At 32.8% G+C, this 18,407-nt stretch overlaps 2 protein-coding genes across 2 annotated transcripts in view; one reads left to right on the forward strand and one right to left on the reverse strand.

The window, feature by feature from the left end:
- The window catches only part of LOC126885269 (dynein axonemal heavy chain 5), a 356,025-nt gene that overhangs the window by 258,757 nt on the left and 78,861 nt on the right, over positions 1 to 18,407 (reverse strand). The window lies entirely within an intron of this gene.
- On the forward strand, positions 7,707 to 9,701 carry LOC126885266 (uncharacterized). Its single transcript, XM_050651754.1, has 3 exons — positions 7,707 to 8,635; positions 9,035 to 9,114; positions 9,534 to 9,701. Exons 1-2 carry the CDS (start codon positions 7,708 to 7,710, stop codon positions 9,097 to 9,099), a joined length of 993 nt encoding a protein of 330 aa, XP_050507711.1. The 5' UTR covers position 7,707; the 3' UTR covers positions 9,100 to 9,114; positions 9,534 to 9,701.

Below are 18,407 nucleotides of genomic sequence, written 5' to 3' on the forward strand. Positions count from 1 at the left end.
CGAAACTTTTGTGTACGTTCCAATTAAATTATTATTTTGGCACCATTAGTTAAACACAATGTTTTTTAAACTTTTTTGCATCCTAGTACTTTTTCGATAAGCCAGTGTTTATCGAGATATTTTGAATATTTATCGAATCCATCACATATTTGTATATATGGTAAAGTACCTATGATAATGCACCACGCAAATTAGAAGAAATGTATACGACCTTCCCAAATGCCTCAAAAAATATGGGCCTGAAAATAAACGAGGAGAAAACTAAGATGTTGGCATCAACACCCAACAATAGAGCCAGAAACATCGGTCACCAATTCACTGTTGATAACTCTACCTTTGAAGTGGTGGACAGATTCACATACTTAGGCTCCCTGATCACCAAGGAGAACGTCATGACGGAAGAAATCAAGCGAAGGATAATCCTAGCGAACAAATGCTATTTTGGACTGAGTAGACATATGAGAAGCAGAAACTTAAGCCAAAAAACAAAAATAACCATATACAAAACCCTTATACAACCAGTGTTGACATATGGATCGGAGACATGGACCATCTCCAAGGCAGATGAAAACCTTCTGCTTATATTTAAACGAAGGATCCTGAGAGGTATATTCGGCGGCGTCTGTGAAAATGGTATTTGGAGGAGGAGGTACAACTACGAGGTATACCACAGATATAAACATATATTTGGTGGTAAAGACGTAGTATCTCTTATACGAATAGGAAGACTAAGATGGGCAGGACATCTAGCAAGACCACAGCATAACAACCCTCCTAGAAGAATCCTTATGTCACAACCTGTGGGAAGTAGAAATAGGGGTGGGCCAAAACTTAAATGGAAATATGGTGTAGATGAGGATGGGAGAAAAATAGGCGCAGCAAACTGGCAACGGTTGGCAATAGATAGGACTGACTGGCGTAATATATTTGGGAAGGTCGAGGCTCTCTCATAGGGCTGTAGCACCATTGATGATGATGACCTATGATAATAATATACCTGTTTATAATCTGAAAATTTATTATAATTTAAATTTTTAAAGGAACAAAACTCCCATAGAAATTTTATGTAAACATGTTAAAAAAGAAGCCGCATCTCGATAAAAATTGGCTTATCGAAAAAATACTAACAAGCAAAAAGTTTTAAGAACGTTGTGTTTAACTAATGGTACCACAATAATGAATTAATTGGAACGTACACAAAAGTTTGGGGGGGTTTAACGGAACAAAACCCCCATAAAATTTTTATGGGGTGCACAAATTTCACTTTAATTTTTTTTTAAGATATTACTGCCATAAAAATGCCACATGTCCATTTTCAATGAAAAATCTCTAAGAGATTTCGATATATAAAAAAGAATCGATTTTCATTTTGTAACTTCAAAGGGCTGTAACTTTTTTTGTGTACACTTCTGTACTAAGGTAAGTTGGATTCAATCAATTTTTTTTTTTCTAACAATAAAACACTGAAAACGTTTGTTTTCTATACTTCCACAAAATTTATTACAACTATGTGACTACAGCTGTTTCGGCAGAGTGCCTTTCTCAAGTGATATAGTTTACAATGTGTTTACCTTTTTAAGTCTTTAACTGAAGAGGTTGAAGAGTGGGGAGCTGTTTGTCTCGAGTTGGTCATTCAGAATTATATCTGTACTTTTCAGTTTATTAATTTCCATAGATTCTAAAAAAGATAGTTTAAGGCCTTTATTTTGGATATGCAGAATTTGAAACTCTTCATTGGAAGAATGATTATGATCTAGAAGGTGAAGTGAGTAGTGGGCAAATGAGAGTTCTGGCCGCACAACCCCCACCCCTTTTTGTACCCCCCACTCCTACCCTGTATACCCCCCACCCCTAATTATACAAAGGTGGGGGGTATACAGGGTAGGAGTGGGGGGTATAAAAAGGGGTGGGGGTTGTGCGGCCAGAACTCTCATTCCACCATTTTATACCCCCACCACATTACACCTCCCATCACATTATACCCCACCACTTTATACCTCCCACCATTTTGTATACCTCCCACCATTGACCAGGTCAACAACCGGTCAAGAAGACAGCGACCGATCAAGAAGTCAACGACCGGTCAAGAAGTTAACAAACGGTTAAGAAGTCAACGACTATTGAGGAATGAAGGGTGGGGGAGGTAAAATATATTAAATAAACAAGAATTAGTAACAATTGATTTTTATTTAATACATTTACACCATCTACACCCAACAAGGTAGTTTCATTTAGTACTGAGAATATGTAGTGGGAGTTCACCTCATTAAAATAAAACAGTTATTAGTACAAAAAATGTGTTTATTAATTACTATCACTGGTACAATAAAATCTAATTATAATATTATTACGTTTATGATTTACTTGAACCATCTTCAGAATCATGAATGTCTACATCAATGTCCTCATTACTACAAGTATCACCTTCGTTATTTCCTTCTTCCCCATATAAAGCAGATGGGAGAAATTTTTTTATTCGAATTAAATAACCATCCAATTCTACAACTTTTAGTAACGATACAAATCCATATAAACAGATTTGGTTTTTAAGATATAAGTCACAAATTTCAACACCTTTTTCATATTTTCTAGCTAATTCTGTACAATATTCTGAAGAATATGGGGATGGACGCACTGCACCATAAATGGCTTCATGAGAAGCATCAAATTCCAAATTGGAGAAAAGTTGGTGTAAACTTTCGACACCACTCTTTAAATCCGTAACTTCTATGTCGGTAACGTAACACATCCACATTGTAAATACAAGTTACTAGCAGTGAAGCTGAAGAACAACTGTATAAGTTTTCTCTACAACACGTTATAAACTAAAACCCCCCACCAACAGATGGTTAGTCCCCCACTACGATTTCATAATAAATCCATTTCAAAACTATCTACATAAAATTCGCGCCCATCATTATTTTCTTGTTCTGGTAGAAGTAGTTTAGCTTGTTGGATTAAATAATCGAGATTGTTTTGTTGTTGGTCAGGTATAAAGGCATCTATTTTGTAATGACCCCACGCTAATGTATTAATAGCCCCAGGTATAACATACCTCTTATCATCGTGGGAAGTTAAAGCAACCTTATTTTTTAACTCGGTATACATTTCATGTAAATGTGACTTAAATGTATACATTTTACGATAAATCTTTGCATTAGCATTATCAACCACTTGTTTGTAATCCGTAAATGTTAAAGATTTATTTATAACGTTTTTGGAAATCCCTTTTGCTTTTTTAAAATGTTTATTGTTACTCAATGCCACACAATAAGCTTTGGCACCAGTACCACAAAAATTTGTAATTGGTTGACCTTTAAACCCATCCTTTAATTTACCAACTACTGATGGTGTTTTGGGTATATTAAAAATATTATCTACTGGGTAATTAGATGTATCAAATAAATCAAGATTTTCTTTAATATCGCGGTACACGTTTTCTGTTTGAATATGTAAAATTAAAGAATCAGTGTCGGTATACAAAAGGGTTGCATCACCCATATATTTAGCTTTAATATAGTTGTAAAAGAAATCATACATACGAATTTTGGATATTTCTAAAATCGAAAAACCGACATATACGGGTTTGTCGTAAACAATTTTTAAAATATTCATTTGAATTGCGACTAAATTGTCAGAAAATATTGAAACTGAGTGGAAATTCGGCATACTAATAAATCCTTCAGCACCGATACTACCGGGTAAGTTTTCCCAGTGGGATAATAGTTTAATATCAACCCTTTTATCAACGTTTTCCATAGTTTTCCCATAAATAGAGTTGGTGTAATTCTTATATGTGCTTTTATCAAATTCATTATCTGAGGAATTGCGTAAATTCGTATTCAATTCAATATAAGGTTTTAACCACGGTGATTGAGAAAATTCTAGAATTCGATAAATTTTAGCTACCTTTAACCCTTGTTCAACACATTGTTTTAGATTTCTATAATGGATAATATATTTATGTTTCGGTAACAACGTTAATACAAGTTTGGGATCTTTACCATTAGGAGGTATTATATTTTCAGGGCAAAACGGTAAGTCGTTGTGATGATCATGCAATGTTTCAGGATATGTTAAATCAACTTCTAAAACATACCCCTTCGGAGATTCATCATCGATTGATAAACAATCAAAATTAGTGATTTCTACACCATCTAACCACCGAAAATCGCCATGTGGAAGATATTGACTCATAGCGTAACCATAAAGATTTGTTGCGTCTAAATAAAGAATATAGGAAGTAGGTTTAGAACAATCATAATTTTCACAATACTGATTATTTGCAGTAGCAAATCTAGTGCTACATTGACTTATACCTCCACGTACACCCTTTTTAAAAAAATGAAGCATATCAATATCTGTTAATAATTCAAGCTGAATATTAGTTTTACGCAACATGGCATCCCAGCTAAGTGATGGAGCTGTTAAATATTGAGCAGGATCTAATTTATAATTAAATAAACAATTACGCCGAAAATTTTCAAAAACATCAGCTAATAATAAAACATCCGATTTTAAATAAACATCAGAGTACTCTCCTAAATTTTTACAATCAAAAACTTCCCAAACTTGCTTAGCTCGTAAATATTTTTCATCGGAAATACCTTCACCTTTTAAAACATCGAAGAATCGTTCTTGTGCAGGTAAAGATACCTCACTAAGTTTTGAAAAGTTATCCAAGTATGAATAAGGGAAAACACCTTTCTGCCGTAACAATCCGAACTCTTCATTTGACCGACAATATTTTCGTAACTCTAGACATTGATCACCGTTGAGAGTTTTACTTAAATTATCTAGTGAATGAGGTAAAAATCTGAAAGAATCTACAAACCTTAATTTTAAATATGTATTTTGCTCTAGACCGCGATCAACTAAAAGTAATTTGGTAAATGATATATATTTTTCTTTAGTTTGTGCAATAACATCAATTTTTTCATTATTTTGAGCTAATTTTGTTATAAAAAGATGTGCATCGTAATTGGTTAAATTATGCATAAAAACAGGAATAAATTTTGGTAATTTGTAATTTAAATTACAAGCGTTATGAGCTGCTCCCGAAAACAACCCCGTTAAATGCGAATGATCTCTAACCTTCATTTCGTTAATATCGAATGGTTTATCACAAATGTGACAACACTTACTTTCAAAAAATTGTAATTCCTCTGCCGTTGTGAGTTTTTTCATGGGTTTAATATGTTTAAGGTATTTATGATAAATAGTGTAAACTTCTTTTTCTAGTTTTTGAATAAATGTTTCAGCCACATTATCACCACGGTAAATAATAAGTTGTGATAAGCTATCATCAAAATAACATTTAATATAAAAACCGAATGAATATGGTGTGTGCTGGTAGGTTTTAACAGTGAATGAGGAATTATCAGAAGGTGTCGCATGTTGTATCGGTTGTAGTATACTTTCAAAATCAGCGTATATAACAAACGGAACTTGCATTTGTTTATGAAAGTTGGAAAACTGTAAGATATTTTCTTTTTGTAGACGCCCAAATTTATTGAGAATCATGTCTGTAGTTGGAAGCTTAGTATATACAAAGTTACAATCATTGTCTTCATGTTTGTGAAGACGTTCCAAGGATGAGAAAAATTGTAAACAACCATTACATAAAAAAGTCTGACCATTATGATGTGATTTTTGACTTGATATTAACCGTGATAAATTTTTAATATAACAATAATGACTATTCCCGTTATCATCAAAAATAAGTAATAAATTAACATGTGTAGATTTTTTAGATTTTGTATGATACAGTGGTCCAACGATTTCCAATTGTGTAACATTATTTTTAAAACATTCACTGACCCCAAAAACGTTAATTGAAATATTATTTAGTAATTCAAATTTTGGTATATCTGACAATTTCATAGGGAATTCTATATTATGGAACTGTAAGAGACTAGTATAATGCGGATAAGAAGTAGTAAGATTGGATTTACCTGTCGGGTTAAAAATGGATGCGTTTACCGCCCAACCAAAACATGCTTCATCTTTATTCATTATATTAATGACCGCTTTTTTTACCTCGATTTGTCGTGGCAACCTGATATATGAAGAAGATCGTAGAGGGTTGTACTTATTGATATTAACTTCTAATGATTGGATTTGTAAAAGACTCCATCCAGAATCCTTTTCTTGTATTTCCGAAACCTTGGGTAATATTTCACTAATAAAATCTTGATATGCTTGTTTCAGATTAGTAGAAATAGTAATAATTTGATTTTGAGTATTAAATGATTTTAAATCATAAGTATCTTTTTCAGGTATTGTATACATAGAGTAAAGTTCGACATTAACTTTTATCACTTTAAATTCGTGTAAATAGTTATGTAGAAGACTCAAAACATTTCCCTCAATTTCATTAAAAAATTCCAAGTGGTCGGTGTGATGTTTGCTGCTAGTAAGACGGTAACTACTAATACGATTTTTAAACGAACTTGATAGTTTCTCAACCCCACTGTCTAGATAATTAATAACACTTTTGTGTGAATTACTACGTAAATGTCCTGTTAGCCCTCTTCCACAAATTTTTTTATAACAATCTTGACATTCTATAATATTGGATCTAGTCTTAACTGAACGGGTATTAGATGCTTCTGCGGTAGGACGGGAAGTTGCTTCTGCAGTAGCCGAATAGTTTATATTAGCTGATGTATCAACACCTGAAAGTTTCACCTTTTTCACTTTATTATTAAACCGTTGTGGACAACTTTCCCGTTTATGTCGAGTTACACTGCTTCTGCTGGATAAAACTTTTAAACAGGAGTCGCACTGCATGGTTCTTGACTGAAGCTTGGTGAACGTATGACACAAAAATAAACAACAACGAAAGAATAAACCGGTTTTCGAATACCGGTTTTGAACTGGAAATACCAGTTTTAAACTGGTGATACCAGTTTTGGAAATACCAGTTGGATACCAGTTTTAAACTGGATATCCTCGTTATTTTCAAGTAATAACAGATTAGTATTTATATACTGATTAGTATATACTGACTATGAGGTAGGATGAAACCGTTTTTACCGCTTTATCGCGATATGTATGATTTTTTTCTAAAAATTAATGATAGCTTCACATTCTAGACGTCAAGACCTTTCATTAGTGTGGTTGGAATGTGGTAGTAAGATGAAAAAACAGGTTTTACCGCTTTATCGAGCTATGCTTGATTTTTTCTAAAAAATAACGATAGTTTTGTACTCCAACCGTCAAGATCTTTCATTAGAGTGGTTGGAAGGTGGTGGTAGGATCAAAAATAAAAAAACCTCAAAAATAAAAAAATATAAAAAATGGAAAAAAAAAAAATGAAAAAAAAGAAAAAAAAAAAAAAAAAAAAAAAAAAAAAAAAAAGAAAAAAAAAATGAAAAAAATAGAAAAAAAAAAAAAAATGAAAAAAATAGAAAAAAAAAATGAAAAAAATTGAGAAAAAAAAAAAAAAAAAAACAAAAAAAAAAAACAAAAAAAAAAACAAAAAAAAAAAAAATTTAAGACAAAAAAACAAAAAACCTCTACCAGTGTCAGGTAAACCAAAGCCTTGACCGGTTATCCACCTTTCTTTGTTTGAGAACTGGTATTGCGTCGGGTCGATTTAGAACTGGATCTACCCTACCACTTTGTTTGGTTGAGTTCACTTATAAATTGCAGTTTGAGATGTTCGCTCGATTATTCCAGTCTTGTTTTCCATCCGTCGGTGAAATGGATTTAGATAATATTTTAAATTTCGAAACTCTTAAATGTCACACGCAATGTGTAAGTGTCGGAAAGCGTGTTCTGTGTGAAGAGTCGGAGGTGCCGCCGTCGAAAAAAAGACGGGATGTATTTAGTGTTGATTCGTCGTTCGTCCCTCCATCGGTATCGGGAGTGAGGGATAGCAGAAAGAGAGCGCCGTCAGAGGAAAGCGTCATTTATGTGGGGAGCGAAACACTCCCCCTAAATCAACCACGCAGCGAGATGGGACGCTTAATTCTAAAAATTAAAAAAAATACAGCGGTGGCGGCGCAAACTTTCAAAGTAGCGGCGGAGGTGCACGCTTCTCCAAGCGTGCAAACATCAAAACACCACTCTACATCTTTTGAAGATATTTCCGACTCTGAAGACGGGACATCTGATCACCCTTCACTTCAAACCTGCAACAAACCCTCTATCGAGGGTTACCCCTCTATCGGAGATATATTAAATATCTCCGAATTGGGATCATCACCTGAAGAGGGGTTAACACAGACACATATAACTCAACCCCAAGCTGAAGAGGAAATACCCATGAAACCTATGACTGAGACCCAAGTCTGGGAAAAAGAGCTTATATCGAGAACAGAGCCGTCACTCACTAATGTAGTGACGAGAGTTCTCCAAATCCCCAACCGCGCAGAAGCTTACCACCAAGCATTATGTGAGGATTTTAAGGGAGGACTTGTGTCGGCTCTTGAACGTCATCAAGACCGCATTCAGGAAAGGTTAAATGAGAATTTAAAGGAAAGTGAACTCCTTAAAAAAGCCATCCAAAACATTTTTTCATATGGTGAAAAAATTTCCGAGGCTTTTCACGAGGAGAATATCCGGCTTTCACAGGATCTCATTAATATAAAAGCTTCCCTGGCCAATGCTGTGAGGTCAGATTCTCGAGGTAAGAATTTTTAATTATAACATGTTGCAACAATTTTACTAATAAAATGTACAGCAATGCTAATAATGACAATCACAATAGTGATAATGTTTTCCATGAATTTTTACAAACGAAAATTAAATTTATTTTCTATTACGAAATTTTAATTTATTCTTCATTAAGCGTGATCATTAATTTTTGTACACCATTATAATATTCTAATTTGTTCTACATCTTGCTATAGTAATTATTAACTATTTAGTAATTATTTTTTCACAAATTTTAACAAATTGACAAAATTACTTACTAAAATCACTATCTAATTGTGCCTGAATTTAGCGAACCGACTATACTAACAAAATTTAGAGCAATGCTAATATTAACAATTGCAATACTGATTACGTTTTTCGTTTGTTACAGACTTATTCAACAAAAATGTCGCTGGTGATGTCCTGAGATGCGGGATGCGGGATGAAGGTGCATAAAGCGGTATATGTTGTGTGAGTTTTTTATACAATTTTTGACCTAATCTAACTTTTACTTTTATGTATAATAAAACAGTTTTTCACGAATTTTTACAAATCCTCTATTACGGATTTTTAATTTGTTCTTCTATTAGCGCTATTCATATATTAATACAATTTTTTACGTAATCTAACTTTTCCTTTTTACGAGCATAACAAAACAGTTTTACGAATTTTTACAAATCCTCTATTACGGATTTTTAATTCGTTTTTCTATTAACGTTATTCATATATTAATACAATTTTTTACGTAATCTAACTTTTCCTTTTTACGAGCATAACAAAACAGTTTTACGAATTTTTACAAATTTTCTATTACGGAATTTTAATTTGCTAAAATGTTGTTGTTTTCTGTAATTGCTGTTTTCTATAATGTTGCTATTTCTTTGTTACAGATTCTACCCCGTAGGTGGTCCCTGCAACCCTGTATAGTTAGTATTAATGATTTTAAAAGTGTATATATTGGATCAATATTTGTATTTATGTTTATTTTTAGTTAGTATTAATTATTTTTTAAGTGTATATATATTAAATTTTATATTTATGTTTATTTGTTTATTTTTAATAAAAACGTATTTAACAATTTCATTGGTTTTTCTTACTTTAAACTTGAGAAGTATTTAATTTTTATAAAATAATATTTATGTCGAAGGGGGTAATAAACAAATTTACTTTAAAAAAAGTTAAAATATTATTTTAAATTAAGCTTTTATACCTATCAAGTTCATAATTATTCTAGCATAACTTTATTACCATTTTGAATAAACTTTTTGTGAACCAAGTTCTATAGTTCGGTCAGTCTAATTTTTATAAAATTTCTTCTCTCCATCTTAGTAAGGCTTATATCATCATTTACACCATAATTCGATCGCTTTAAAAGTAGTTTTAAATAAAAAGTAATAAATTTTAATTTGGTATCCATCTTAACCGCTTTTAACTTAAAGAGTAAAAAATAAGTTTTTATTATCAAACAGTTTAGTATTAATTTTATGTTTGGGTAGTAAAATATAACTTAGCAGGTTGTAGTATAAAATTTAATTTAAACATTTATTTAAAGTTCTATTTAATCTAGTTTTAAATGAAAAAACGGTAAAAATTGTAGTTTGCAGGTTGTAACGAAAGGGTGGAAATAAGTTTGTAAATAATTTATTATCAATTACATTTTCGGATGGTATATAAGTATACAAAGTAAATTATAATTTAACATGTTACAAATTATTATAACTTAAAGTTCTATGATTACATCGACAAGATCGGGTGGTACAATCATAGGTTGCCAACAGATTTCTTCTATCTCACACACACGTCCGTTTTCTATAACCATATTATCATCAACGTTATTTTCTTCATCTATTTCATCCTCCACCCCGTCATCCTCTGAAGAAGAGTCCTCCGGGATTGTTGAGAGACTCCATGCAGATCGCAGCAGGTTTGTTGTAGAATCGCATGGGCCGGGATCAATAGTGCCGCTATTTACCACCCAGTCCGTGCTAGAATCACATACGTCACTATTAACATTTACTAACATGTTTGATGGAGAATAGATTCCCGTAATCAGTACACCTCTCGTACTCTTCTGTGCGACTATTTTCGATTCCTATCACAGGTAGCACCTCCACCACCAGACTAATAAGGGTGGAAGTTGGGTAGGTGGACAAAAAATGATTATCCGGTCACGGACAGATCACTATACCTCTCAAACTCTTGAGTGCGACTATTTTCGATTTCTGTGGCAGGTACCACTCTCCACTACCAGATCAAACAATGAGGGTGGGAGGTGGGTAGGTAGATGGTGAAGAAAGGTGAATATCCGGTCACGGGTAGTTAGGTAACAAAAAGTTAAAAAAGCGGTCAAAGTTTTATTGGTTTTATCTCTTATTGTTGGTTTTTTACTTTTTTGGTAATACGGGAGGTTGGTAGACGGCAAAGAAAGGTGAATATCCGGTTACGGATAGTTAGATAATAAAAGAATAAATAAGCTGTCAAGGTTTTATATTTTATTGTCGGTTTTTACTCTTTATTAATGTTATTATTTTTTTCTGTTTTATAGCGTAATTAGTGTTATTAATGTGGTGAGTTTAAAAATATATGGGCTTATACCCCCCTCCATTCTAATTTTATATTATATAAATTATATTCCCGTATAACTTTTTTAGTCAAACATGTGTCTTGACGATGGTAACTTTGGTAGTATGTGTTCGTTTGAGAATCGTTTACTATCATTTCAATATTGGAGAGGACTAGTCGACCCCGTGTTGTTAAGCAAAGCTGGGTTTTACCATACAGGGGTTGCTGATGTAGTTTGCTGTTTCCACTGTAAAATCGAAATACACAAATGGGAATCATACGATATACCTATTGATGAACACATAAAGTATTCAACATGTCTGTTTGCAAGACTACTGAAATCGAAAACATTTGAACCTGACGATAAACCGAATATGTTAATTAAATCAAAACCGAAACTTGAAAACTTTAAAATTTATGATTGTTTTTTAACTGTAATTGTAATTCTAACTGTTTTATATACAATTTGTAATAAATTATAAAATATTTTTGTACTACTTATTAGATTTAAATTTACATTGGGAACAAAGAAAGTTGGTTAACCTCTAACTTTGCTAAAAAACTGGTTCACCTCTAAAATTTGTAGTTAGCGATACAAGTTTTAAAACCTGTTTTGATGCGATGGAGTGGGGGATTGATGGTATATAACTATATTGATGTAATCATAAAATCAGTTTATGAGTAAAAATAACTATAACCATGCATCAAGAAAGTGTTGAACTTATTATGGATAAAGTGAATAAATTAGTTACCAGTGAAACATCGATACATAACCTAACATCTATTGGATATTACACCAACAAAAAAAAATTAAATAAAATTTGTGTAAACTGTTGGGTAGAGGTACTTTGTGAACTCGGACAACACAACATGTTTGATGATGTGTGTCTAAGCATAAAGTTGCGTGTGTACGTTAACAGATACCCGACAATGCGTTATCTATTAGACACAGCTTTGCAAAGAATTTTTGAACTTTCCGAAGTTTGGTTTTGGGTGGAACAATTCCAAAAAAAGACTTCAACTTTTGATGACCTTTTCCCAAAACTTGTTCAATACCAACAATTGGAGCGTCTTAAGCCTATAGAAGACCTGCTACCACCAAGGATTCTAAAACGATTGAAGGGTGCGCGGTATCAACATCCTTGCAGATGTGAAGGTTGTTTTGGTAAAATCCTGTGAACTGTTAAGCTCATGGAACACCTGACACCACCAAGGATCCCATGATTCATGCGTACATGGTGTCAACATTCATACGAGTGTGAAGGTTGCTTGGCTGGATCCTGTAGGTACAAGTGAACTATAGATAGAATTTATTATTGTAGTTTGAGTTTAAAAATAAAAAAGTATAAAATATAATTTTTTTATTAAAATTTACTCCATTACAAAATTATCATATATAAAAAATACATTTGAAAGAGCACATATACATTTTTTTTCAGAGTGGTAAAAACATTTTGCTTCCGATACTGGTAGTGGTGGAAATTCACCTACTTCGACTACAGGTGTAGTAGAGTATTTTCTTATGTAATTCGCTTTTTCCAATCCTTTTACATAGACTATTTCAGCTTTCTCTGTTATTTCCCTTATAATTTTTTTAAACTCGTACAATGGGGTATAACCTTCATTCCAAGAAATGCAGTGATGGTGTTTACTTAACCATGTCACCTGCTGAATTAAATTGGGAGGTAACATTCGTAATGGAAAAGGAGGCTTAAAAATATATACTATAACTTTATCTCCTGAATAACACGCTAATTCTTTACAAATAAACTTATTATTCTCGATTTTAAAACCTTGAATGTCAATAACAAGTTTCATATTTTCAATTGTTTAAGTTTTCGAATAACCTGTTTTAGGGCTTCGTACTGCTGAATTTGATTTTTAAGTTCTTTTAAATGATCTATAAAGTTATTTAACGTGTTTTCATGTGAGCGATACATCGTAAACTAACATTTATAATTGATACTATCAAATAATATACAATTACAACATCTGTTTATTAATACTGCTTTACTATTTTTGTTAGTGGATTGTATGTAAATTCCTTCTCATGTAAAATTAAACAATAAGCAGATACATCAGTTGTTGAAGGTGTATTTGTTTCAAATTCGATACGGAGAACGACGGACCCATTTTGGATCACTTCTTTCTGTCTAGAGCAATCTATATGTATTAGTGGTGTCTTAGTTTTAAAATCTTGCGGGTTAAATATCGGTTGGTTTAAGTTTAAATTATAATAACTTGTCTGAAAACTTCCAAACATCTCATAAATTTGAGCGAATTTGTTAGTGTCAAAATCTATTTGTAAATCATTATAAGGAAATCGTTCAGAATTCAAAAATACCTTTATATTTTTAAGGTCGTTATGATCAAATTTGCTCATATCTTTAGTAATCTTTGATTTTCTCCCTTTCTGAAATGCGATAATGATATGTCTCGGTGTTTCAATGTTAGTACTGGTTTTTACCGCCCACGTATGCCGTGTCGCATTATTTAATGATGGGTATTCAATCATTTGCCACGAACGAAATTTAATTGGTAGCTCAATATTTTTATGAGCTATACTATTTAATCGTAGTTGTTCACGCATGCTTGGGCTAACATGGGCTACATTCCACTGTAATTTTGTAATTTCGACTTTGGGGCGTTCGGTTTCGTCAATACTCACAATTGCATCGACATCATCGTTTGATCGTATTAAAATGAGCTCCTGCTTACAATTCATTATAATTCGTCTGAAGTCTTCAAAAAAACCTGATAATAATCGTAATGGTATGCAAACGTTAAAGTTACCATGAGCGTCCACTATTATTTTTTCATTTCCTGATTTTGGAAACCATCCAGCATTTTGGAATAGAATACTTTCGTTTTCGTTGAGACTTAGATAGTTTTTAATCGTTGATACCAGTCCAACCTCTCGAACAGAATCTATAATAACTCCATTTAATTCATACCGAAGCTCGCGAAATAAAAAGGAAATAGCGTTATTTATAAATTTTAGTTTTGTTGGCTCCTTATCATCATGTGTGAGTAGCTTCCCCTCTATGTCGAGATATGATGTTGAAGGTAACGTGTACGCGTCTAGATCTTGAATGGGAATTCGTATTTCATCGTTATAGTTCAATTTTCCGGGAATATATGGTGAATAGGCGTGAAATTGGTATTCTTGTATAGTCGTGTCATTATAAGGTTGCCCAGTTACATGTAACACCTCCATCACACTAAAACTTTGAAGCCAAGCTTTTTTAATAATAATCGATTAGATGGTGTTAATATTGCAACTGTTTTTTTGAAACTGTTAGATTTTTGCTTTCGGTTGTCTCTTTTATAGTTTTTTATGTAATGTGGTTGTTGGTAAGAAAAGTTTAAAACCATTATAATCGCTGTCGTAAATGTAAATTTAAAGTAATCTCTTCTTGTCGAAAATTAAGTAATTTACCGTTTTGATCAACAATTTTTATACTAATGTTGTTGATCGTCTTAACGCTGATGGGGTAATATAAAATATTTTGAGGTGACTCAACTATTTTATACCCGCTCGGTACGGTAGGGAAAAACTGGTGGATTATATGAACTGGGTTCCCATTTAAATACGAGCCTGAAGCGATATTGCAGTCCACACAGATTGCGTTTGTCACTGAAATATTTACTGGTTCATCAGAAACATGTGTTTTATTTGCTTCCAGTTCTCTTTTCTTGAATCCAAAAATTTTACCTATAGAGTTTTCAGTAGTGAAATATAGTGCACAATTACTTTCAATAGATACTTTAGATGTGTTTTTATCTGGGGTGATATTAATATAAGCAGTTTTATCTCGTTCTTTCATCAACTTCCTTAAAAGCTGAATTATATCTTCTAATTCATATGAGCCTAAGGGGATATTAGCTGTATAAGTGAAATTACGGCGACCAAAGAGAAATACATTATTAGATTCGTCAATGTTGGGTATGGAATTAAAAGAATAAAAGTTTGTTAAACCAACTTCATAATCAAGACTTTCATCCAAGTAGATGGGTGGATTAAAATTATAACTTAAGGTGGAAGACTTCCCGGTCAGGGTAAAGTTGTACGACATATTTGCTAGAGGCTTGTATTGTTTATACTGATCCACAGGACCTACTTATAGTGGTTATATAGAAATTGTAATGCGTATTGACCGCAATTGTATGAATTATGTTGCAACCTTTCATAATTATAATTTATGTTCACAGAACCACCAGTTTTAAAGTATTTGATTACATTGCGTGGTGGTGGCAAATCACCGTAAGAATCAAAGTATATAATGTTATTGTCTTCCTTTGTATAAGCTGTCCAGTGCGTACCTTTTCCACTATTTGAATCCATATTTATAATACCGCTTTCATTTGTTCGAATTTTATTTGGTAACGTATCTCTCATGAAAACACCTCTAAAATGAGGGATTTTTAATAATTTTACATATTTTCTTACATCGACATCTGTTAACGGATGATGGGGGAATATTAGTTTTTTGAATACGGTTTTAGATACATCCCATACCCTTTAGCAGGTTTTAAGTATAACCCTTTACCTCCTTTTTCCATAGCCAGATTATGACGTTTTTGTTCAACAATTTGTTCACGGTTGGTTTTTGCGTCGTTAATGGCCTTCATAATCGAAGCTGTCCCACCCCCAACAGCCCCTAAAGCCCCGAGTAATGGTAATAATAAAGGTAAAAAACCTCCTTTTTTAGGTGTTTTAATAATACGTTTTTTTAAATTAATTTTTTTTCTTTTTAAGGAACCACCTTTTTTATTTAACCTGCGTCTAAATCTTTTACGTAAACCCATACCTAATTTGCGTTTACCCTTCATCGCCGTTGTAACTAACCAAGCTGCTGTTTTTTCACCAAATGTAGCGTCTTTGGATTTCACCCGATCCCAAGCTTTGTTTTCTAGTAATTTATCAGCTTCGTGTCTTTTACGAAGTTCTTTATGTTGGGAATATGTAATGTCGTGTTCTTTGCAGGCTTCGTCTAATAAATTTATTCCTGAATCACCGCGTGTAAGTCTCTTCTCTAGCTTAGTCCCCGGTCCACAATACGAATAACCTGGGATGTGCACCTCGACTGGTAGCTTATTAATGATAGAATTTAATAATCCGCGACCTCTTCGTTTTACTGCTGGATCTCTACTAATCCTTTTTTGCCTCATTATACTTCCTTTTATATATAATCTGACACCCTATATATACCCACATCATTCGTAGATATAATGAAGATCGAAAAACAACAACTATCTCTCCCTATTACAAACCACGATGTAGTTGTACAGGATAATAAAATAAAAAAACATGGTGGTTTATTTGGTGGTGATTCAAAACGCTGTCTTATTATAGGGCCGAGTGGGTGTGGTAAGACGAATACATTATTATCGTTGATTGTTCATCCTAATGGTTTAAGATTTCAAAACATTTATGTTTATTCCAAATCACTTCATCAACCAAAATACGTATACCTACGTAATCTAATTAAACCGATATCTGAAATTGGGTATGAAGAATATAGTGATTCCACAAACATACCTACTCCAGAAGACATTAAAAACTATTCAATAATAATCTTTGATGATGTAGCTTCTTGCGATCAAAAACTTATTCAAAGTTATTTTTGTTTTGGTAGACATAAACTTACCGATTGTTTTTACTTATCACAAACTTATAGCTCTATACCGAAACAGTTGGTGCGAGATAATGCCAATCTTTTAGTGATTTTCCAACAAGATATGACGAATTTAAAACACATATATGATGACCATGTTAATATTGATATGAGTTTTCAAAAATTTAAAGATTTTAGTTCTTTTTGTTGGAAAGATAACTATGGGTTTGTAGTGATTGATAAGGATTGTTTGTTATCTTCAGGAAAATATCGCAAAGGGTTAGATACTTTCGTACATATATAAAGGAAGAAGTGTGCCTAGTTAGTGTTAGTAAAAATGGATACTCGAATTGTTAAACAGCTGTTAAAAACCCGCCAGGCATTAAAACGTAAATACCGTAGTTTAAAAAGTGATATTACCAAGTCTCAAAGTCAGCTAGAAAAAAATTATCAACCCATAACAAAACCACTCAAGGAGTTGTTATTAAAATTAGAACCTACAAGTAATATAAAACAAGAACCTGTCAACCCTAAATTTGAATCTTCTGTATCTAATTCTCGTCGATTAAGCGCGCCGAATCTTAAAAAATATTACCAACTTTCAGCTTCATCACCAATTAAAGAATCTACTTCATCACCAAATAAAGGTTCTACTTCATCTAACACACATACTAACTTTGGGGAACTCTCTATTGTCCAGCCTAACGCGATCGAAGAAACATTCGAAACAAGTCATGGGGGAGATAGTGCAGAAAATTCAACCTTTACATCACAACATGTAGGAAATAGTAGTGAAGATTTCAATCGATTATATGAAGAAACTCTACTAGAGTTTAACAGTATGATTAATAATCCTGACGTAATGAGGAAATATTATGAAGTATTCACTAACCCTTTACCTCGGCAGTACGTTAAAAATAATATAGAAGATGTAAAAGGTGAATTTGATAATACATTAGGAGTGTATCACGATTTAGCAAACGAAAAATTCTCAATTGGTGATTCGAATATTGAGTTTGAAGGACCGGATATGATTATAAACGATGTTAAGTATATAGGGACTCCAGGTCTCTATGAATTATTATTTAAGGCTAACCCTGTTAGTTTTAAACGTGAAGATGTTAACGAATATGTTGATATTTTACGGAGGACCAATGCTCTTCATAGAGACAATAACCCTGAATTACCAATTAGAAGAATTGAGTCTAAAATAAAAGATAAGTATCATTTTATCATACAACCAGTGTTAGAAACTAGACCACAACCTCCCCGACAAAGGTTGAGTTCTCTACCTTCAGGTCTTGGTGTAACAACTAGACAACGCACTAAAAAACTTACCGGTAAAAAAGGCGGTGCTTTAACATTGAAACGGTTAACTACGAAGCCGACAGAGTATAAATACTTTGACAATTACAATGAAATCATAAAGAGACTTGGACTGCTTGCAGCATCACAATCTTCAGGAAATAACGCTCACGGTAACGAAATCATTTCCATTATTGAGGAACTTCGAGAGGGGGGTATAATTCAATAATGCCTATTAATAAATTTGGGAGCCACTTTCTAACTGATTTAAAGTCTTGT

This window comes from Diabrotica virgifera, chromosome 5 (assembly GCF_917563875.1).
Source record: "Diabrotica virgifera virgifera chromosome 5, PGI_DIABVI_V3a".
Taxonomy (NCBI): domain Eukaryota; kingdom Metazoa; phylum Arthropoda; class Insecta; order Coleoptera; family Chrysomelidae; genus Diabrotica; species Diabrotica virgifera.